Raw genomic sequence first — 23,876 nt, 5'->3', positions numbered from 1 at the left:
AAATTTAAGTATTTAAGGAAAAGCCAAACTAGTAAAAAAAAGACACTGAAAATCAGCAGCTAGTGTTTGAATTTAGAATTGGTGAGGTATAAACAGGATTTTCAAAGTTTCAGATAAAATTATTAATGAAAAAACTTGGAAAGGTCTTAGAAATCCTAAATTTTCCACTAATATTTAGGTTTTTGCAGCACAGCATTAAATAACCTGTATAGGTAAAAAATAGCATATCAGTAGACGCACACTATAAAGGTAAATAGTTACAGCTCAACTCCAAATGAAGCAGTCCAAGCTTTGTGTTTTGGTAATTTTGTTAGCAAAATTATACAGTTTATAACCAATTCCTAGGTTTGAATAGTGAAGTAAAAAACTGACTCGTGGTGGAACGTCCTCCCAGCCAGCAGGTGGCGCCTAATACCTGCAGCTTCAGCGTCAGAGCCGACGAGAAGCGGCGTGTCTCTGTGCGCGCGCGTGTGTGGTGCTGATGCTGTGGAGATGGAGTCCACGGAGAAGAAGCTGCGCGATTCCATGACAGTGCGGATAGCTTCACTCAGGTAAGACGGTCCTATGGCAAGAAATGTTTGTGTCCTTGGAAAAAAAAAAAAAAGAAACTAGCAGAGACGGAAATAAAAGCCAGGACGAAGAGGACCCCGCGCGTGCGCGATTCTTTGCCCTTTAATTAAAAAAAATTATCATCCCAGTTTGGTTCGTTTGGACTTATCCGGCCGGAACTCGTTTGCATTAGGTACAAGTGATAAGGCGAAACAGAAGGCCTTGATGAAGTCAGGAATGATGCGTTCAGGAGCCTCTCACGGGCATGAGACCTGAACGCATCACTGTGAACGCCTCACCCAGCTGTTGGGTGAGCCTCTTTTCTAAAATGAAACATTGTTGTGTTTAAACGAGCCTAGCATTATGAATGAGCTTAATTGATCTACTTGGGAAGTATTTCGGGGGTGAAATGGCTTTAAAATGATGATCTACGGACACAAACGTGACGCTCAGTTTTGCCTTGCAGCTAAAAATAGATGATCCATTATCAAAGCATGCATTTGTTGCTGACATATGATGGACGAGAAATGCTCCAATCACACAAAAGAAGAAAAAATAACGCTTTTACGGTGGCTGGATATGTTTTGGAGATTCACATTTTACGGTATTATGATTTACTGAAAGATGATAGCTTACTGATGAACACGTCACAAATCAATATTTCTAGATCAATAAATGAAGAAAAAAAAATCAAAGTGAAGAAGATGATGTCGGACTTGGGTCGTGTTAGGTTGGGGTTTGTGGAATTTACATGAATGTGTGTGTATTCAATTCAATTTTATTTATATGTCCAAATTCACAACAACAACCGTCTCAATGGGCTTTCTTACAGGTAATTGGAAGGTAATCATGCTATCAAAAGGATTATAAATGCATTGAATTCAATAGGATAATACCAAAACTTTAACTAAACAGACTAAACTAAACTGGCATCCTTGCCCTTAGACCCTCCTTCGCGGTAAGGAAAAACTCTTAGAAAATCTGGAAAAAATGAAGAAGCCTCATGTGGGTGTCCACATGAAAGAGGGATCCTGTACCAGAACTCTTAGAGAGAATTAGCTTATCTAACTACTACTTATCTAACTGTTACAAGTACATATTTAAAGTCCAGCAAATGAGCTTCATCCAGATGAAGTTGGGGGACGGCTGGGGGCGCGAGACAAGCCGGAGACAGGATCCACAGCCAGGTGTAGGAGCAGTAGAAGAGGCAAGCCAGAGACGAGGTACACGGTCAGGTACAGGAGCACGATGAGCAAACTGGAATCTGGAAGCACTCCCACTCCCCTCCTGGGGAAAATAGGGACAGTACATGAATCGCACTGCACCTAACAGAGGCATGGAGAACCAAATGATGAATAAATGAGAGGAGGGAAGGAGAGTAGAAGTACAGTAAACCCTTGTTTTTCGCGGGGGTTACGTTCCAAGAAGAACCCGTGATAGGCAAAATCCGTGAAGTAGAAACCTTTTTTTTTTACTTTTTTTTTTACAATTATTATACAATTTAAAAATTCTATTATATTGAAAAGAAAGAACAAACCATTTTACCAGCTCAAGCATTTGTAAAGAACTTTTCCAAACAAATAACTTCTGTACTGTACTGTCAAATAATAGTTTTAATCATCGATGTGAACAGAAGGCTTCAAATTGTGGAGATTAGCCCCGCCCACCACGACCCGAGTAATTGGATTAAACGGGAGAAAATTTAAAATGATTCTGAAAAAATACAAAGTAGAGTCGGACAAATAGTCACTGCTCTTCAGACTGAGCCGCTGCATCCTGACTCCGCTCTGCAGTGTTTTCTTCTTTTGAAGCCCGCGGTGCAGCTGTGTTTGTTCCGGAGAAGAACACAGTGATAGGCAGTTGTTGTCGCTATTTTTTCCACGGGTTTTAAAGAAACTCGAAATTGCAAGAGAATTTGCACGTACATAATGTAAATTTGGCAAGTTGATTTTCATCCATGTACATATTAAACTGCAACGTTATTGACGCACAGGTAGAGAAGAAGCGGAGGGACTTTTTAGCCAATCAGAATGCAGAACACGATGCACGATGCAAATCCGTGAAGTAGCGAAACCGTGAAAAGTAAACCGCGTTATAGCGAGGGATCACTGTAGACGAGAATAGAGGACAGAACCCCAGTGCACCATAGTTTCCCCAGCTTCAAACTTCTAGCAGCCTAGTGACAACTTTATTGTTAAGTTTAATTTAAAAAAAACTAAACAGTAAGGTAAATATTCTCTGAAAACTAGCTAGTCTGATAATAAGCCTGTCCAAAGAGGAATGTTTTAAGTCTAACTTTGAATGTAGAAACTGTGTCGGCATCTCTTACACGAGCTGGGAGCTTATTCCATAAAACAGGGGCTTGATGACCAAAGGCTCTACCTCAAACTGTACTTTTACAAATTCTAGGAACCACAAGCAGTTCTGAGTGTAGTTGCCTCTCCGATTATCAAATATCAGGGTTTCTGGACATATAGATGTTTAAGCCAGAGTTTAAAATGAAATGTTAACTGGTTCTTTATTATTGTAAGACATTTCATTCCTCTTGTGGTTTATCTTCGCAGCAAAACCTGTTGTTTGTTGTTCTCTGTTTTTACTGCAGCCTCTTATGTTGTTTCTGGGTGAAAGCGGAGCAGACTTTTGTAGAAGGGACCCAAAAGAGACATTTAGTAGCCTGAAAGCATGTTCTCCTTATGTATGTGTGGATTTTCTCTGAGTACTCTGGCTTCCTTCCGCAGTCCAAAAATACGCTTCATCGGTTAATTGGTAACTCGAAAGTGTCCTCATGAGAGCATGTATGAGTAACTGTGTGCCCTGCTACAGACTGGCGACCTGTCCAGGGTGCACCCCGCCTTTGCCCGACAGTAGCCCATACAGGCTGTGGTGACCCCATGACCCCAAAATGAATCTAGGGGGTTAGGATGAATAGATGAATAGGTAATCGAAGCAACTTAAGCTCAAGATTACCCTCCTGACTCTGGTGCATCTGCTCCATAAATATAGTACTATTAAATGTTTATTTTATTATGATGAACTAAGTCCACATTATCTTTTTGTTTTGGGTTTTGTTTTGACCAGTAACATTTGGTTATTAAGAAAGAAATTATTTTTACCCAATAGGGTAATAATTGTTATGTTATTATGTACTTTTTTTATTAATGTGAAAGAAGGCATGAACATTTTTAGACCCAAGAGCCTATTTTTTTTGTTTTAACAATTTTTATGCTTTTACATTTTTTAAAATGTTTTTAGAACTACCTATAACATATTTTTTCATGTTATTATTCTTGCTCTTTTTTTTTTTTTTTTTTTTTTTTAGAAAAAATATCAATTGTAAATGTGAGCTTAAAACATTTTATGGATTGATCATTTAAATAACAAATGTTAAACTTTGATGAACGGACGGTAGAGGCTTTATTTTGAAAGAGCTGGCCGGATGTTGTGCCTGTGCGCAGTGACGGTAGTCTGACGCAGGTGGAGGCAGAGCTGCAGTGCGGACAAACGGGCTGGAGCCGGACATCCTCACGCCCACAGACCGCCCGTGACAGCCAACCCGGGTCAGCTTCCGCCGGGTCTGTGTTTCTACCTTCGGAGCGGGTTCGGTTGTCTAATCCGGTCCGGTCGGAAAGGGCGAAGGGGGGCTCCTCATATCCTCCTGCCCTTCTGCAGAACTTGCCAACCGGGCCGCGGCAGCGGAGGATTATAATGAGCGCCGCTGGACTCTGAACGGAACCGTTTCCCTCCGGTCTTTCAGCGGGTCTGCTCAGCTTGGGGCGGCTGGTTCTGACCCGCCGTGGATCAATCAATGACAGCCTGAAATAAATGGTGGTGTGATCTCAGTGGGAGTCTGAGGCCCCCACCTCACAGAGAAACGGTGGGTTTTCTGGACCAGAACGTTTTGTGCCGAAGTAAAATCCCAGATGAAGATTCCCAAAAGGCGGAAAAGGAGCGGACGGTGCGCCAGGTAGGCCTGAATCCGGACCATTAGGGATTTGGACCGTGCAGTCCATTCAGTGGGTGTGTTCCGCAGCTCCGCGTGAACGGAGCCGGACTTAGTGAGGTTTGTCAGAACCGTTTAGTTAGAAAACGGCTGGGTTAAGTTTCAGACGGGGCTGTGGAACTGCGGTGGTCTTTAATTGATGGCGAGGGTCAGCGCAGGCCAGATTTATTGATCCTAGTCGGGAGGTGATGCCGCGCATGCGCACAGCAGACCCATGACTGTGCACTGCAGAGGAGGCAAGCGATAGGAGTGATGCAGGGGTGGAGGGGGGCTGAGGCTCCATTCATGTTAATACTAATATAAATGTTGTATGTATCTGTGTGCTCTGCTAAACTTTTATATTTCCTGTCTTACCTGGACCTACAAAATAAAATGTTATTAAACTTGGGCTTCAAAAAGATACATATTGAGCAGAAAAGTACATAGACAAAAAAATCTGTATTAAAAATCTCTTTATTTTACAAAAAATGTTGAAAGTAATTCTTTATCTATTAGTTAATTTAGTTTCTTTTTAAATAATTTGTTTTAGTGTTTTAAAGAAAACTATTCATTTTTGAAAACTTGCAACTTTCATTGCTTAATTTGAAGAAGAAAAAAACCTTCAATGTTCTTTTTTTAAATTATTTTTAATAATGGCAAAAAACTGATACATGACCACTTTTTGTGCACTACACGAATGCCAAGAGTAATGTTTTAACAGTACATGTTTGTATTTTAAGTATATTAAGGTGTTGCAGAAACTGGATCTAAAAGAAAGCGGTAAAGCTTTACGTTACTTTTCACCCCCAAATGAGGTCTTACTCTAGTTGTATTGATCTCTAGGTATTGGAGAAATGTCAACATGGAAAATTCACCAACAACATGGTTATACTGGAGGTCTGTGATTGTGTCTCAAATATGTTTTATCCCTGTTCTTTAGGATAAAGTAGAACAAAAATATAATAAAAAATCCAACAAGGGTTACAATATTTATGTATTCCTAAAGAAAACCAATAGATTACATGAATCAATTCCACCAAGTGCTTTGTTTTAATGTTTTCTATAATATATTCTATTGATATGGGGTGATACTTTGTGTCTCGGGTGGGTAATTCTTGGTACTACTGGATTTCTGATCTTTGTTTTCTCGAAGATGAGAAATCTTGTGATAAGTTTGACCTGAATGAGAATCTCCACAGACACACAACTACTGGTGTTGTGTGAAAACTGATTGTGATTGTAAAACTGTGCTTTTGTAGTTCTGTTTTCCATCTGATGTCAGATTCACTATAAAATGACGTTTAAACAAATACTGATGTTTGTCACACTCTTTATAGATTTCAAAGCTTAACAAAAGTCCAACAGAAATAGTATCAATATTTCCTTATAGTGTTCCTTTGTTTTTATGTATTTGGCCCTTTTTTAAAATTGCAATAGGCAGAAAACCTGTTTTTTTTTGTCTCAACAAAGTACAAAAACTTCTTATTTTCTATCAATTTTATCTCAGTCTTTTGGATTAAGCTCTCAGAATGCTCATCAAAAGTAGTTTTCAGCCTATTTTTAGTTAGTGGAGAATATTCTACATCACTCTCCCTGAACCTGAACACACTATAATAAAAACAATCTTAGGACCTGATAAAATATTTTTCAATAAATACTTTTAACCCATTGAAATATATCAGTTTATCCCACACGTTTTTTCTAATCAACAGGAACTCCTATTAGCTAAGTTAAAAGTCCATTCTAGGCTTAATGCCTTAATTATTTTAAGGATGTGAGTGAAGCTGGCATAATGGATTAGCAGCTATGTTTCTTTTATATATATAGAGACAAAAAAGGGTATTTATGCCCATAGGCGACACCTGAAAGTATTGCATGGTTGCTACGGACTTATCCGATGATGGATGCCATTTTAAAACTAATACAAATAAAAACACAATTGACGTTCATATTAGTGTAAAATCCTGATATTTTCATGGGTGTTGCTGATCATGCATACTTTGGTGAATCTGGCATCACATGGAAAGAATGAACACATCTTTGACTTTGTTGGATGGTTATATAACTTACATAGGTGAAAACACGATCCTGTTCCATCAAGCTCCTTCCACCAGGGGACATCAGGACTCCTCCTCCTTCTCCTCTTCCTCCTCTGCTTATTAACTGTGCCCTCTGTTTTGGCTTGTAGGCTAACACAGGAACAGGAAGGGTTTTGTCCCGCTCAGGATTTGTTGTAAGCCGTCAGGTTTTCCAGGAGCTCAGAACTATGGTGAGCTCAGACCGACTTCATCAGATCCAAACTGGAATGATGCTAAAACCCAAGCTACTGGCAGATCACCCCTCCCCCTCCCACTCAGGTTTGACAGGCTTTTAGATGATGAAGAAGAACAGAGGAAGACCATGCTAAGGTTTGACGGTAGAGAAAGTGTCTGCCAGGATGTCTCGCTTTGATCTGCTGTTCAGACCCGGTCACGGTCCAGAACTGTGTGCTGCTGGACCACAGAGCTGCTTCCCCATTTTACACTTCAGTATAAAAGGCTGATGACAGAGGCAGTAACACTATGCACTGTCACAAAATGCAGGATTGTACATATGGTTCCTGTGATCAAAAATGGCAACCCAAGCGAGACAGTGGTATTATATTGAAAAACAAACAAACAAATGCTTAAAAAAAACTGTGACAAAATATCTTTTCATTTCTTAAAAAAATGATAATAAACTAAACTTTACAGCAATTCCGTTTTTTTTTTTACTTTAAAACTAGTTCTCACTAAAGTACAAATGTACGCCTTTAATTTGTTATAAAATGGCCATTGATGACATATCAACGGCATCACGTCTGAAGCTACGTTCACACTGCCCTTGACTAGATGCGTTTAAGTGACTACTTCCAATTAAAAGTCTACATAAACACGCGTAAATGCATGTTTCGGGCTTCCGATGTCAGAACTTTCATGTTCCCACGTAGCTACGCAAGTTACTACGACCATTTTTGGACTCTGTACAAAACGTGTGGCCATTGAACCGCATTTAACCTTCAACGCGTGTTGAAGGTTAAAAATGTTGAACTTTGACCAATTAGGGAGTCGGATTTGTTGGCGATGAATGGATGGCGTCTCTTTTAATTCTTGGAAATTCCAACTGTTTGAAAATTGACCATGGAGGAAAAATGAATAATCGCAGTTTCTGTCCTTACGGAACTATACACCAAGTCTTTTATACATCGGAATAAAACTGTAAAGAAAAAACCTGGAGCCAGATTGGTGAGATTTACACCGCTTCGACATTTCACACCATCTGTTGGTGCCGAACATGTTAACGGGTAGAAAAAGAAGAAGAAGAAGCCTCCTCTCCCAAAGAACCCGCGTTTAGTGCCTTTTAGGAACCCCTGTCACATGTCCAGTGTGAACGTAGCACTGAATGTGTGGAAGATAAGATAAAGACCATTAAAATGTATTGATTTAATTATTGAAATCAATAATTATTTTAATATGCTGTTTGGGCTTTTGCTAACAAATAAATTAAATAAATACAAATGCCCTTTTTTTCCATTCCAGTTTTTATAAGCAACAAAACAGCTGATGTAATACTCAAGTGATCAAAAATATATTGCACTCAAGCTTTTTTTATGCCTTGTTTTCTAGTTTAAAAACAGAAGACAGATGATTAAAATTTAAAATACAAAACTGTAAAAAATAAAAAAGTTATATTTTTGAGTCAAAGCCAGAAACTAAAGCTGGAATCTCACAAGGGAAATAATTTCCGAGTTGATGGGACACAAAACCACAGACAAAAATGCAAATTTGTAATTATTTTAATTTAATTTAGATTAAAACTCAGGTTATTTAACATCAATGCAGGAAAAAAACTTAGTTACATTTTTTGCAAAACCTTTTCTTTGTATTTACTTGTTTAATATAAGCAACATTTGCAACTGTCTTATATCTTGTCTGAAATTTGGTCTTCTTATCACAACTTAGTTTCTTAAGCTTCACAGAGTTCTCATCTTCCAGAAAGAAAAACTAAAAAGAAATAAACCATAAAATAACAAAAAATCCCAACAATAACAAATAAACATACAATACATAAAAGAGTAACCAAAACAGGTGATAATAAACTGACCTTAAAACCACAACAAGTTTAAATGTTTTACTTAAGACAAATACTTTCAAAAAGAAACAAAAAAGGAACATTAAGTTGCAAATGGAAAGGTAAAAAAGATTTTGAAAAGCAACATAATCAGACTTTAGCTTTATTTATGTTTATGAATCAGAAAATAGGATAACTAATACTTTAGAGTAATTTAAGACAGATTAGTATTCTGCCTGCATAGAGTTGCATAATCTCTCATAACCTCATATATTACAGTTGAATGAACTTGTTTTCTGATTGGTGGTTGGCCTCTGTGTGTGCTGTTGTATAAGCCTGCTGTGGTGCATTCTGGGAAGTGTGTAGTCTGGCCTCTGCAGTGACCGGAGTCTCAGCAGCGCGTGGAGGTCTGCAGCAGGTTTCACTACATCTCCAGTGTTACAGTGCTGCTGGTCGCTCCTGGTAGCAAAGATGGTGCTGCTTTCTTTTCCCTGAGCTGTATCACTGACGATGCAGAGAAGCCCCTCCCTTCCCGCGCAGTCCGCCCGCTCCCCTGCGGGAGCCGGTCAGACCGGAACTTGAGCGGACACCCTGCATTGTTATCTGCAGTCCGCCTGAGCTCTGCATGCACGGATGACAGTCCATGGCACTGCATGCAGAACAGCATGGGTTCGGGGGACTGACATGCATCAGTTTGAATTTAAGATTCCCCCATAATTCCACTGGAGGTTATAATCCATTCATAATGTTCTGGAGGAGTAAAACTTGATCTGAAATACCTCTGAAGCAATGAACAAGGACAGATGAATGCTTAGATTGATGGTTAAAGATGATGGTTACACTTTTGAAAAGATTAATAATTATATCCATAATTACTTACCAGAAGTTCAAGAAACTCTCCTTACTTTCCAGCATATTTTTAGAAGCTGCTGTTGCTTCAGGAGTACCAAAATGTATCCGGTAATGTATCCGTCCAAGTTTACATCACTTTCCTACAGGTTTAGGAACTTTACACCAAGCCTGTCCTCCACAGAAAAAAACCCTGTTTCCTTTTAACTTTCTCTGAAGTCTCAGAAATCCCTTCATGCTATTTAACTCTTGAAACACCCACTCCAATGAAAATTGTGTATTTTTTATTTTTAATATGTTCTTGGGGAATTTTTCTTATGATAGTGGACATTAGGCCTTAATCAGCATTTCTGAATATTTCTGTGTTCAAATTGTTGTAAATCAGGAGCAGACGAAAAAAAAAATTTTTTTTGGAAAAAGCTTGCTGTTGTGACATAAAAATGACAATCGGCGGGCCACAAGCTCCTTGCTCCGCCCCATTCTGACGCATCCCCTTGTACAAAACGTCTTTGTTTTCCTCATCTAAGCTGGTGTTTGGCTCAAAACCGGATAGCTCTAATTTTGCACCTGAAATGTTAGGTTTGGGTAGTGAGGGGGCTATAAGCTAGCGGGAGAGCATGTTAACGGAGAACTCTCAGTTATAGGTGACAGGAAGGGGGGGTGGAGTTTACTCTGCACCATCGTTTCTGCCCACGACTCAGAGGCAAATTTCTGATGATCTCCTGCCGCTCAGCAGAATCTGTTTTAGAAAACGACACAGCTTTTTTAATTTGAGCTAAAAACGGCATAGTCATAATTAAAGGACTACTGGAACGCTTTAGAAAAGTTAAACAGATGATAGGAATGGGGTTTTAGGACAGAAAGACCTTCATACGTTTAACTATAAACTATTTAAAGGTTACAGCCGGATTTGACCTCAAATTGATCAAAACTGCACTTCTACACCTTTTAAGCTAAAGGAAAAAGTAATAATTTACATTTCTTTTACTAAACAGGAAATCATGTATTCATCATAAATTATTCCACATAACTGAGAGAAAAAGAGCACTCCGCTTGATTTAGGAAGCTGTACCTGAAAGCCTTGGTTCTGTGTCATGATGATCCGTCTGTCAGGTGACTGACAGTTTTTTCCCCACATACAGATCTGCCGCTGTGCTTGAGACGGTTCTCCTGTTGCTCGATGCATCGTCGGCCCAACAGATGACCTCAACTTTGACTGCAATACTTGGAAGCACTACCAAGGCCGATGGCCGCAACATTGAGCTTCATTCACAAATGTTTTCATTATATTAATTCCTTAAATCAGCCGCTAAGTGCTAAGAGATCCACCTGTGAATGTGAAGAACTAGCTTATGGTTAAGAGCACTATATATACATGAGAACCGACCGAGTGACCCCTCCGCCCCGCATTCCAAACAAAAAGTACCCGCTGGTTTCAAGAAACCAAAATCCCATAGATTTCTACAGAGGAATAAACAGCTATTACTCAGTCATTCTAGTTCTTTATCATCCTATTTATTTTCTTCTTAGAAAGTTATTTAATATAGAAACTGGGCAATCAATTGCCTCTATAAAAGTAGGTGGTCTCACTCCCAACGTTCGAAACACTTGATTGACAGATTCTCTCGAGCCCCATTTTAAGTGGTGGGGGTGTGGACTTCCAACAAGCTCACTCCTGATTAGCGAGAGTGGTTCCCATAGAAACGATCACGCAGACTAATTCTGACTATCGTTGCTTACTGAAGTTGTCTGGCTCCAACATTGCGGCAATTCGCTGGAGCCAGAAATAAGCCATTATTTATGGGTGATTTACACACTTATTAACAGAAACTTAAAAAAATGACTTATTTACCCAGCAAATAACCATTAACATTATACTCAATTGTTTATTTTTGGCAATTAAAATGTATTTTAAAATGTCTTCATAAATAATCAGGATCTAAATGTTGTCATCTTATAAAATATAGTATTAAAATAGTAAAAACTATAAGAATAAGTCATCTCTTTGGTTCTCAGAAAACACATTTAAGCAAAATAAATACTATGGAATTCCTATAATATTTGTGAAGTAATTAAAATATTGGTGAATGAGGTTCAATGACTTTGAAATGTCCTGTCCCTGCAAAATGAGCCCATATCATCACCTCTCCACCTCCGTGCTACAAAACATGTAATGTAGTAAAGGTTTCCTGAAATTCCGCCAAGAAGGAGTCCTGTGGTTGGACTTTGTGATTGCAAATTAGAAACGTTCTATTAAAGCTCAAACCTGCAGTCTGCGTAGTCGGACATGCGGCTTCATGATTCCTTTTGGGCAGTTTGAAGCATCAGACCTACGGCTGCAGTCAGGATGAGAGACGAGTGTTCAGCTGCTTCCACTGCAGATATGATATTTGCTTCACTTTGTGCAAATACCATCACATCCCCTCCCCCACCACAACGCCAACTGCAACCCCCCCCCCCTTCCAGCCTGTAGCCTTATCAAGCTGAAGAATGGCTTCTAATAGCTTTCTGTCATGTTTTTCTAATGCCTGTTGTTGAAGCGGATTGCTGCGACCGTCCCGGTTCAGACCTGCGTTTGGACTCTTCCGGCACCGAGACGACCCACTGCTCCGTTCTGACTTTCTGTTCTTCCCCTTTCCGCCTCCCTCCACCCGCCCCCGTTCTCCACAGATAAATGGCTCTTTTAAGCTGGGAGCTGCTCGTGTTCTGTCTGGCTGGCAGATGCAGTGCCTAGTCCCCGGCCTCCAGGACAACGGCAACATGAACGGGACGTCCGAGCAGGCCGACATCCTGCCGCCAAACTGCATGGTCAAAGACCGATGGAAAGTGGTGAGTCAAGGCACCCAAAAAAACAAACAACCCCCCCCCCTCCCCCAAAAAGATCCAGCATTTAACACAAATGTAAACATGTCTTCAAATAAAACGGAAAATCTTCACACGGTATGAGAGAAGATTTAATTCTCAGTATGAAAGAAGATTAACCCTCAAAGCTCTTAGGCTGAGTCATCTCTGAAGATGTGACGAGGGGTTGAAGCGCTGCAGGAGCCATCTCTGCAGCGCTTCGTTTGGTAGAGAGAAGTTACATAATAAAACTCCTGTCTCAGCAAATCAGGCTGCAGCGTTTGGTCTGCAGGCTGTTTACACGTCACCAATCATCTCTTCTCTCTCTGCCGAGCTCCATCCCGTCATAAATCGAGGAGAAAAGGCAGAGAGAAGGAAAAGAGATCTGTTTTTTTGGCTAATGGTGTGGAGTTTTAAAGCTTGAGTGACTAAAAAAAAAGAGTGAAGATGTTGATGAATAAATGGTCGCCTCATGGAAATCCGAAAAACCATTCTTGCTCTACTCCCTGTTTGTAACATTTTCTTAATAATCCTAATTTTTTTTTATGATATTTTTTATGTAGTGCAAAATATTCAAGCTCTAAACTGGCTAATCAGATACCTCAATAGAAGTGTGTGGTGTCCAACGTTCAAGAAGTTTGATTGACAGATTTTGTGTGGCTCGCTTTCAAGTGGTAGGGGTGTGGTCTTCTAACAGGCTCACTCCTGATAAGTGGGAGTTGTTGCCAAAGAAACCACAATTACTGACGTCATCTGCCTCCAACATGGCGACATCCGTATGGCTAAAAAATGGCGACTGAATTATCTTCCAGAAGTAAGCCATTTGCTAAGGGGGACATCAAACTCACTCAGTCCAATTCTTCTGTCCAGGACTTCATATTCGCAGTTCTGTTCCATCTTTTGTGTGACGATCTTCCCACCGTGATTCTGTCTGTGTCTCAGCTAAAGAAGATTGGCGGCGGGGGGTTCGGTGAGATCTATGAGGCCTTGGACCTTCTGACGCGGGAGAACGTGGCGCTGAAGGTGGAGTCGGCCCAGCAGCCCAAGCAGGTGCTGAAGATGGAAGTGGCGGTGTTGAAGAAGCTTCAGGGTGAGACGCTGTTGCATGAACATGAAGACCCTGTGGTTTCTTTTTTAGGAAACAAGCTGTTTTTCTTTGTTTGGTTGGCTCAAGTTGGTGCAAATATTTGTTTTTCCATCACAAAAAAGGTCATATTAGGATGTTTTAAGTAGGTTGAGGCTTAAAAAAAACAACTGATCCGAACATTAATGATTTCAAAATTGAATCACAAAATCATAGATCGACTTTTTAATGGAACCTAAACTCATTTCATAAAAATGGAAACATGATCAAACCTAAACCTGATATGTGAACGCAAAAAGATGAGGGGATGGATGAGCTGAAAATAAGTGGACTGAAGTGATAGATGTCATTATTTAACCGAAAGATAGCTCTGCTGGTTATAAAAAGTCACGATGCAGGGGAGCAGAAATGGACTGGAAGAAAATAGACTAAAAACTGAGAATTATAACCAAGAACAAAACCAGGAACATCAGAGAAAAGAAACACATTTCCAGAGACAAAAACCCAAAAACAAACCCACAGAACTGACGCATTTCTGTTTAGTTGAAAGTGAAGTGCATCAGTGGGAACTCTTTGAGCGTGCTGAGTCATTTTCAGCTGCATCAGCGGAGCGAGATGATCTGAAAAGGCAGAATCTACGCCTCCAAACAGCTTTTGTTCAAAAACGAACCGATGCAGATCTAATCTCTGTTTTACAGGCTTTCATGCAGAAAGGCCGTCACATGAAAAGTGAAGATGTTGTGTAACAGTTTTGTGTAACAGTTTTATGCCACAGCTGAGCGGATGTGTCGCACAGACGCGTTGGTGAGGGCGGCGCCTGATTGACCATCTAGCTTTCCAGCTGCTGATGCCGGATCACCGTCCGACACTCTTCCTCTTCCTCATACTCAAAGGCTTTCAGCAAATATCACGCCTCGGTGTCTGAATTATTCAAAATGGAAAGAGGGAATGTTTTTTTAAGGGAGTGCACTGTTTTTGCTACGCTTCATTATTGATGTTTTTCAGATTTAAAATGATTAATTGAATGAAAACCAGATGAAAGCAATCATAAAAAAGAAAAAAAGGAGTTGTTTTGAGGATTAATCATCACAGCGTTTTATGTTAAAAACCATCTTTTACTCTTCTTTCTGTTTTGCAGGTAAAAACCATGTCTGTAAGTTTATTGGCTGCGGGAGGAACGACAAATTCAACTACGTGGTCATGCAGCTTCAGGTGAGGTAGACTGCAGGTGGGAGAGGATTTCAGAATAATAAGTAGGATTATTACTTAAGGCCGTGTCACACAGCCCCTTCCTACATTTTGCGCATTTTCCATGTATGAAATTTGTGAAACACGTAATTCAGTGTTTCTTGCTTCTTGCGTTCGTCGATGTGCGCCGGGTTTTGCCCCACGGGTCTTTACGTGAATCTGGTTTTGAGCTGTTCAAAATTTTTGGTTGGTTGAGAATTAGGCCTATGCAGTTTACATGTTTTTTACGTATTTCATACACAATTATTATGTAAATCTTACACAGTTGTGCGTGATTTTTTCGAGATGCATACACACATTTGTTGTATAACTTCTATATCGAGTATACGGAGCACATATCACGTTCAAATTACATATAATTACATAGAAACATCTGGCGCAGCACCCCATGACTCTCCTTCTTGGTCAAATAGTCCTTACACAGCCTGGAGGTGTGTTTGGGGTCATTGTCCTGTTGAAAAATAAATGATGCTCCAACTAAACGTAAACCGGATGGAATAGCATGCCGCTGCAAAATGCTGTGGTAGCCATGCTGGTTCAGTATGCCTTTAAATCTTTAACAGTGTCACTAGCAAAGCCCCCCTACACCATCACACCTCCTCCTCCATGCTTCACGGTGGGAACCAGTCATGTAGAGTCCATCCGTTCACCTTTTCTGCGTCGCACAAAGACACAGTGGTTGGAACCAAAAATCTCAAATTTGTCCTCATCAGACCAAAGCACAGATTTGTCCATTCCTTGTGTTCTTTAGCCCAAACAAGTCTCTTCTGCTTGTTGCCTTTCTTTAGCAGTGGTTTCCTAGCAGATATTCTACCATGAAGGCCTGATTCACACAGCCTCCCTTTAACAGTTGTTGTAGAGATGTGTTTGCTGCTAGAACTCTGTGTCATGGAAATAAAGAAAACTCTTGGAAAGAGAAGGTGTGTCCAAACTTTTGGTCTGTACTGTAAATCAACACTTTACTTTGAAGAGTTATTTATTTCCTGTGACAGTAGTGCATTTGGTTAGTTTAATTTTCCTACTTAAAATCTAACTTTATTCTGCAATTATAGAGTGATAATTAGATCACCTGAAGTAAGATTCTTACCATACTTTATACTTATAAAGATAGCAAATCGTGAGATTCATACTCAAATTTTCAGGAACTGACTGGAAGTGTCCGTCTATGCGGACACTCGTAACAACCTCAGTAAAAAGCTCGACTTCAATTAAATCAGAAACTTCTTCGGTGGACAAACTTTTATCCAGCTGTTGATGTGTGAGTGGAAGCACATAGACGCTCCTCCCACACATTCAGTCCTGCTCAGCCATACAGTGGAGATGCAGAGTGGTGCAGTCGTGGGAAACCTGCCAGATTGTTACAAAACCGGCTCATCAGCCTCCTGTGTGGTTTACTGAGCTGCATTTCAATAGAGTTCTTGTCTGGGAAGCAGAAGCTTGTTAAGAGTTCATGTTTCAGATGCTTGGCAGAAGGATTCAGGCGTCCTACACATGGAGACGTTTTGTGATGTTGGTCTTTCACCCTTTTCTCTGCTCCATTGGGGGAGCAATAATCTGCTTTCCTCTGTCCTTTATGTGATGCTTAGTTTTTCTGGTCTGATGAAAATAGTGTTTTGGATGTTTTTAATATGTTCTTGTGGCATTTTCCTCATGATTGAGGACATGTACGAAGACAATTAAGCTCAAAATTGCATTTCTGTCCTCTCCTGTTTTCAAATAGTTGAATATCGGGAGGTGAATGAACTAGTTGAATATCGGGAGGTGAATGAACTACTGCTGTTCTGCAGAAACTATGTCCTAGAAAGCAACCCAGGTTTTTGGATTTTGGCTAAAAACTGCATAATCCTAATTAAAAGACCACTGGGAACTTTCTGAAAATAAATCATAAGCTGATGAGAGTGAGACTTTAAAGACTCATGAAAAACTTGAGTCCCTAAGGTTTTCATAATGGCTGTTCTGTTGGGGGAGCTGAAAAAAAACAAACCTCTGTCTCTCAAGGCTCTGCTTCTGGGACCTCAGAAAATGATTGCCCAACTTTTTATTTATTTCATTAAATCATGGAGGACATAAGGAACAGAGGAGCTTTGTAGGACAGGTGTGGTATGGTCAGACTAGACTTTATGGATCCTGAAAGAAATGATTTGGCTGCAGCAGCTGTACAATTAACCGAAAACACTAGAAAACATTGAAAAGAAAAATATCAAAGTAAATCGATGAAGGTTCTTCATCAAAGTGACATTTTGATCTGAAGCCGCTTGGATTAGAGGGGAAACATTTCAGAGAAAGTAGACTTCAAGTCCATAATTCAACTTCAAAAAAACAAAATAAATACATAATTAAACTAAGAAGAAAAGAAAAATAACGCTGGAGAACCGAGGGAATTAAATCTGGTCGCTTTTATTTATTGGCTGCTGTTGACTGCTCCAATCCAAAATGAACAAAATAAAATCTCAAATGAACTTTAAAAGCCCAGAAAAAATACTCTTGGGTTCTCCAGGGTTAACATCAACACCAAACACTTATAATCTCACAGAAAATATTCTGTTGATTTAACAAACTGAGTCTTTTGTCACATTTGTGTCTTCTCAGGGTCGGAACCTGGCCGATCTGCGGAGAAGTCAGCCCAGAGGAACCTTCACTATGAGCACCACCCTGCGACTCGGCAAGCAGATCCTGGAGTCCATTGAAGCCATCCACTCAGTGGGGTTCCTGCATCGAGACATAAAACCGGTACGGTCAACAAGAACTGGTACTAGTTTTTAGGACCAGGATCAAATTTTCAGAGCTGGATGTGTTTTCTTGTGATCAACCAAACAAAGCTAATTCCTGAGAAATTGAAATGATGTTGAGAGGATTTTAATAGGATTTGAATAGGTTTGCATTAAAAAAAAAGGAGCGACTAAGCAAATGTTGAAGGTTCAATGAGGATTATTGCAGAGGATCAGGAAGGTCAGAGTGGGAAATAAAAAGCCTGTAGACCAGGGGTCGGGAACCTTTTTGGCCAAGAGAGCCATAAACGCCACATATTTTTAATTGTAATTTTGAAAGAGCCATACAATAATGTAGCGTCCCTTTCCCACACTGAGGCACGGAGACTTAACCTCTTTTAAGGTTCTTTATTCTGGTTACTGTAGACCACAACAAACGCCGTAAAATTAATTCAGCAACTCCTAAATCTCTCCTGTCGACACGAGACGAGAGCGCTTCTCCCAACTTTATATTCCCCTGCTCCTGCTCCAGCCCTCCCATTTCCCTTATTCGGCCCATAGCTGAACCCCATTGGTCCAAACTACCTAACAACAGGCTGAGCGACAGAACTGAGGGCCAATCAGATCGCTGCTTGATGCGTTCAATGAACTCCAGAACTTTTAACGCGGCCCAACAGCCATCCAACTCAGTCCGCGACAATATGTTTAAAACTAAATATACAAATGAATGTGTGCATTTGATGTAATTTCAACATTTTTAAAGTACAATAAGTCTGTGGATCCTTTTTAATAACATTGTTATGCTGTTGCTAATAAATGATGAGTATTTCTCGTGGTAGTTTTGCTGATGCTTTAGTCTGGTTGATACGTGGTGAGTTTCTGCTTCATGCAGGGGTTGAGACTTTAACGTGATCTTAGGTCTGAATGTTCTGTAGATGTGACAAAGACGGCTCACATGCAGACGGGGAGACAAACACACACTCACACACTGCAGTGAGTGACGGCAGCGGGTTTTACGTTTTTACAATCCCTGCGCGATTCACCTGCTGCCTGTCCCCACAACACCTCAGCCCCACCCCCCTGCTTTCTCCCTCACACATCCCGTCCCCGCAACTGCGCGCTCTTTCTCAGAGACGGGAGCGCGCACTTTTAGGCACGGCAATTCACAGGTTTCCAGTTGGTACAAACTCTGTGAAATTATAGATAATAGTAAACTGATAGCGCTGGCGCAGATTTTTCTCTCCAAGCACCGCTACTATTGCGCGCCTCTGGCATCGCATCGCGCCCGAGAAGGACTGGACTAATGATAAAAAAAAAGTATAATTAAAGATTTGTCTGCGAGCCGCATGTGACCATCAAAAGAGCCATATATGGCTCGCGAGCCATAGGTTCCCGACCCCTGCTGTAGACTGTCTGCTGCTCCTCCTCCTCTGCTGACTGCAGATTCACCACCAAACTACTTTCTTTCAAGCAGCTGCTGTTTGCTTTTCATTCTATGCAGTGAACTGATGACAGCTGAGGGAATTTGATGTGTTTGATGGAAAGAAAGGAGGAAAATCTGCATTGTTGGACATTAAAAAACATCCATGAAATTTAGTTGTAAATTGTATTTTAGGCTTAAAATTAGAAGCTAGAATTGAAATTTGTGTTGATGAGTTTCCATCAGGATGTATGTGAAGCTGCTGTTGAAGATGCAGGAACATTTGAGTTTGTTCTAAAGAGGCTCAGAAAGTCCGTCTACGTTTGAAAAGTTTCTGTGTTTTGGTTCCTCCAGTCAAACTTTGCGATGGGCCGGCTTCCCTCCACCTACAGGAAGTGCTACATGCTGGACTTTGGTCTGGCGCGACAGTACACCAACACCAACGGAGAAGTCCGACCGGTAAGAAATGCAGACCCTGAACGTTTCCACGCCAACACTTTTTTTTGAAGCTCCAGTTCACTGCGGGAATGTAAAATATAAATAAAGGTTTTTGTAAATCTTACTATTTTCACTATACTATTTTTATATTTAGCAAATATATATATATATTTTATATATATATATATATATTTTCTCATTTGTTCACACAAATGTATGTAATTTATCATGTCTCTTCAAATAAACATACGTTGAGTGATTGGAAAATACATTTTAATACCCCCAACATAAAGGGTCAAGAATCTTCTTTTAAAATACAAGATTACGACTTTACAACTTTCTCCTTATAATTTCACAACTTTTGTCTTGTAAAACTATGACTTATTTCCTCATCATTTTACAACTTTATTCTTGTAAATGTATTTATTTTTTCATTTCTAATACTCCGTTGTATATTTTTGTTACTTTTGTGAAAATTATGTCTAAATTTAGATTTAGACTTAATTTAGACTAAAACTTACCCAATGATCAGTTTGTGAGACAGTTTAATTATGCAGCAAGTACTTTCAATGTTTTTTTTCTGCTCTGCTTTGGTTTATTTTATGCAGTGAAAAAAAATCCAAACTATCCGCCGGTGAGTCGGGTGTGTTTTGCTGCACTGCAGCACAGTCTGTCATTGCTCTTCTGCAATGGTCCCTTTGTTAGCTGCCTCTTGTCCTTTTAGTTGTTAGATATTTGATCATATAATATAATCCAAACGTTTGAGCAGCAAGTTTTGCTCCAATTAGTCCATTTCTTTTAAATTTAAATGGAGCTACTTTTAGATCCGGAAGGATGTGAGCTTCATTTTACTTTCTTTTTCTTTTTTTTTTTTTTTTTTTTTTACACCCCTGTCCATTTCCTCATCTTTCCCCCCATCCCCCCATCCCCCCGTCTTCCTGCAGCAATGCTTTTGCTGCAGCAGTGATATGAATATTTGATGCTCCAACATGTGCCACGGGGCGAGAGACCTAACTCTTTTAGTCTCCCTCTCTCCCCTCCTTTCGCTCAATCAACCATGTATTGTCTGCGCAGCTGAGTCAGCTTCACTCCAGTGATCTGAGAGGTCCGCTCCTTCCTCTCATCCTTCTGTCCTTCCTCCTCCATCTCTCCTCCTGACAGCCTCTTCCCTCTGCTGACTTTTGCAGAAATGAAGGAGCTCTGATCATCTTTATGATCCCAGCGATTCGCTGTAACACAATCCTGCTGCACATTTTTGTTTTAGTTATACTGATCGTTGGAGCACGCACCGTTACATGCACTTTGTGTACGGTGGCCCTGAAGTGCAGATCACATTAACAAATCACTCAATGCAAAATCATATTAAAGACCACAACGACAATTTAAAAAAAGAGCAAAAGAAAAGAATACAAATACAAAATTTCATTTTAGAAACCAAAATTTAACTCCCAAAAAAATGAAACGAAATTAAAATGTGAACATTTTTGAAAACAAAAGTTATTTCCAAAAATCAAAATGAAATGTTAAAAACAAAAAAGAAATTATAAAAGGTAGGTACTGTGGGACATCGCTGATCGGATGATGTTTTACCCGGAAGAGTTGATTAAGCAATCATCCGACTTCTGCGGTTGCTGTGGCCAGAAGCTTAAGGTTCCCCCTCAGATCATCTTTTGGCTTATTCTAAATGCGTCCCCATTAGTCTTATAATTAGGTTTATGCTGTTTTTAGCCTAAATCAAAAAAACCTGTGCTGTTTTCTAGGACATAGTTTCTGCAGAATGGCAGTAGTTCTTTAGAAATTCCCCCCCTGAGTTCTGGGTGGCCTGTTGGCGTGGGAGCAACCCTGCCCCCTCTTCCCATCACCCAGATCTAAGAGCCCTCTGTTTATATTCTCTCCCACTAGCTTACAGCTCCCACATCCCCAATCTTAATAAACATAGCTAGTGCAGCAAAAATGGTGAGCAATATTGGAGCTATTCAGGCGTCCAGTTTTGAGTCAGATACCAGCTCAGACGAGGAAAACCACAACATAAATGGATCTATTTGTCTGTAAGTGGATGCATCAGAATGGAGCAGAGCAGGGAGCTTGCCGTATTAATTACTCCACAGTTACAAGCCTTCTTTCAAACTGCAAGTTTTTCTTTGCACCTGATTCGCAACAAATTCAATAAAAAAATACTCAATGCTATTTTACGCAAATGCTATTCTTTAGCTCAATTGTCTTTAAATACGTCCTAAAATAGACGCCACAAGAATATATTAAAAACATAATTTTCAGGAGTGGAGTCATTTTTTAACATTTTATTTTGTTTAATGAAATGTTTGCTATCTATTTCGTTTCATTTTTTTTTTGGAATTGTGTCTTTTTATTCTTCTGGAATTAAGTTTTTAGGTTTTGATTACTGGAATTTTGTTTTTATTTCTAACATAAAATAGAATGTTTTTTTTATTTTTTTTTTTGCTTTTTCAATTGTTGTGATCTTTAATATTTTTTTATGTTTAGTGATTTTTTTTGAAGTGATTTGCTCTTCAGGACCACCACACTCATGTCATAAAGAGCCACCAATTCTGAAATAGCAGTAAGTTAAAGGTTCATATAGGAGTTTACTTACATTGATGTCCAAAATTAACAAAAATTAGTTTGTTGAAAAGTCTGAACCCAGTTTTTGTAATCACTATAGATGGTAATAAATATTAAAAGGCCAGGTTCACCAACCGTTTGCTCAAAGCTCAGCCGTTATTAATCACCTGTCATCATTTATTTTTTCATTTACCTTCATGATTTGACATTTCTGTTGTGCCTTTATGTTCAGTGTATTTTGGTCTGCCTTTGTTTTTGTTCTTTGGTTTTATTTTTGCTTTTCCCACAGTTCCTTTGGACTTTTGATTTTGACGTGCATGCCTCCCGCTTCTCCGTCACCTCCATGCAACCCCAGGAATGTGAGTCTTTAGGGAATCTGAAGACAAAACTTGTCAGACTGTTGTGCACTCAATTCCAATGAAAACTTGAAAAAAAGAAAAAGAAAAATCAAAAATTATCTTATTTACAATAGAAATATTTACTTAATCGTTAGGATGTTTATGGCAGCAAACACCATAATAAAAACTAAAAGACACACCTGGATACATGAAAAAGAAATTCTGTTTCTAACCAGGGACGGGTACCGTAACTCTGTGCCACGTTGGTATCGGTACTGACGGATACGGCATTACCGGTACCGTACAAAAATGCAGATTCAGGTTCTTCATTTTGGCGCTTAGTTTCAGACATGTCAATCATTTGTGGAGAGTTTTGCTGTACAATTCTGGCAAATCCTATTACCTTTCCAGCAATTGTGGGCTGGCTCATATTAGAATGGGTGTAGGTGGGCGGGGCTTCAGTCAAAACGCAGACAGTGAAGCAAGCAAAACTTTGGCTGTACTTTACTGCCAAAGATTTTAATTCGATGGATATTTGTGATGAAGAACAACCGTCGTCGTGGCGATGAATGGTGAAATGTTTACTTCAGTGATGTAGCGCTGCAGTGCAGACTGTCAGAAAGAATGACATAAAGCATCTTGGGCACATACAAATGCTCTCCTTCACACAGTTACGCTGCTTTGTCACTTAAATGTTTTTGGGGAAAAAGTTGTCGAGTTTTTTCATTTTTTTAAGAACTGGTTTGACCAATGTTTCTCCACCAAAATGGTTTCAAAAGTACCCGTTCTGCACTGGATAAAATCCAAATAGTATCCATCCCTATTCTTAACACAGACATGACCTGACTCCTGGTGTTTCACTGTCACTCAGGTGTGAATAGAGACTGTAGACATGATGTGATTGGCATCCACTGCTTTCCAGTTTTGGATATATGTAACATCTTTAATTGCTAATACATTTATTTCAACCGCTCAGTCATGAAGTACATTTGGTTAAATTTAGGTTTGTCTTATGGAAAATTGCATTTTATCTTTGCCTCTAATGTTACCATAGCAACAAACCACACAGTAGTGCCTTAATGCTTCGTGTAGTTAGCTGCTGCATGTCGACATCCAACCAGCACAATGTGTCTTTGGGGTTTTTGTTATGTTTATGATCTAACACAAATTTGAAAATAATAACAATAATTGCTAAATCATTATACCATCAATAGGATGAGAGGTGAAATGTCTCAAGTAAAAAGACTGTTGCCCGATGTCATGTCTCAACTTTGAGACACACTTTGTGTTGGACATGCTTTGATTTCAATATCACAAAGAGTCATTTGTGACTCATATTTTTTTGGTTTAGCTGCTTTATTTGAATCAGCTTTAAACTTTCGTTACTGTATTTTTGTTTTCTATTTAACCTTGAAACTGTGGGCTTTTGACAGACAGGTGACCTTGAAGTGCCCAGCTCTGCTGCGGTTTCTCACTGTCATGTTTAATTCGTTCGTCTACTTACCCTATTTTTAAAGAAAAATCCAAGACGCTAATCTATAAAAATATGAAAAGGTGGCAAAAATGACGAATGTAAAAGAAGGCGAGTGAATATTTGTGCGATCTCCTGAATTGAAATTCCCCACTGACACATGCTGGCTGGAGTTGAAATGGAAGAACATCTTTAAAGATTTGGGTTTGAAAATGAATGAATGTAAATCAAGCATAAGATAGTCATGAACTGATTGTAAAATACATATGCATAGATCCACAC

The 23,876-nt window shown here is 39.6% G+C and overlaps 1 protein-coding gene across 7 annotated transcripts in view; it reads left to right on the top strand.

Moving 5' to 3' along the window:
• The first annotated feature begins 421 nt into the window (after positions 1–421).
• Positions 422–23,876, top strand: part of ttbk1a (tau tubulin kinase 1a) — a 48,673-nt gene continuing 25,218 nt past the window's right edge. For 2 of the 7 annotated variants that reach the window (XM_023955250.2, XM_023955254.2), the window contains exons 1-6: positions 3,988–4,513; positions 12,137–12,295; positions 13,250–13,397; positions 14,530–14,603; positions 17,229–17,369; positions 19,122–19,226. In XM_023955250.2, the coding sequence (XP_023811018.1) occupies positions 12,188–12,295; positions 13,250–13,397; positions 14,530–14,603; positions 17,229–17,369; positions 19,122–19,226 (576 nt within the window). In that variant the 5' untranslated portion in view covers positions 3,988–4,513; positions 12,137–12,187. Of the gene's footprint in view, positions 552–3,987; positions 4,514–6,779; positions 6,798–12,136; positions 12,296–13,249; positions 13,398–14,529; positions 14,604–17,228; positions 17,370–19,121; positions 19,227–22,074; positions 22,145–23,876 lie in introns of those variants that run through there. The other 5 variants (XM_078954120.1, XM_078954133.1, XM_078954130.1 and 2 more) reach the window with 4 other exon arrangements.

The sequence above is a fragment of the Oryzias latipes genome, chromosome 1 (genome assembly GCF_053564925.1).
Source record: "Oryzias latipes strain Hd-rR chromosome 1, Olatipes_Hd-rR_3.1".
Classification (NCBI taxonomy): domain Eukaryota; kingdom Metazoa; phylum Chordata; class Actinopteri; order Beloniformes; family Adrianichthyidae; genus Oryzias; species Oryzias latipes.
The sequence above is the reverse complement of the archived record's forward strand: the minus strand, read 5'-3'. Positions and strand labels throughout refer to the sequence as shown.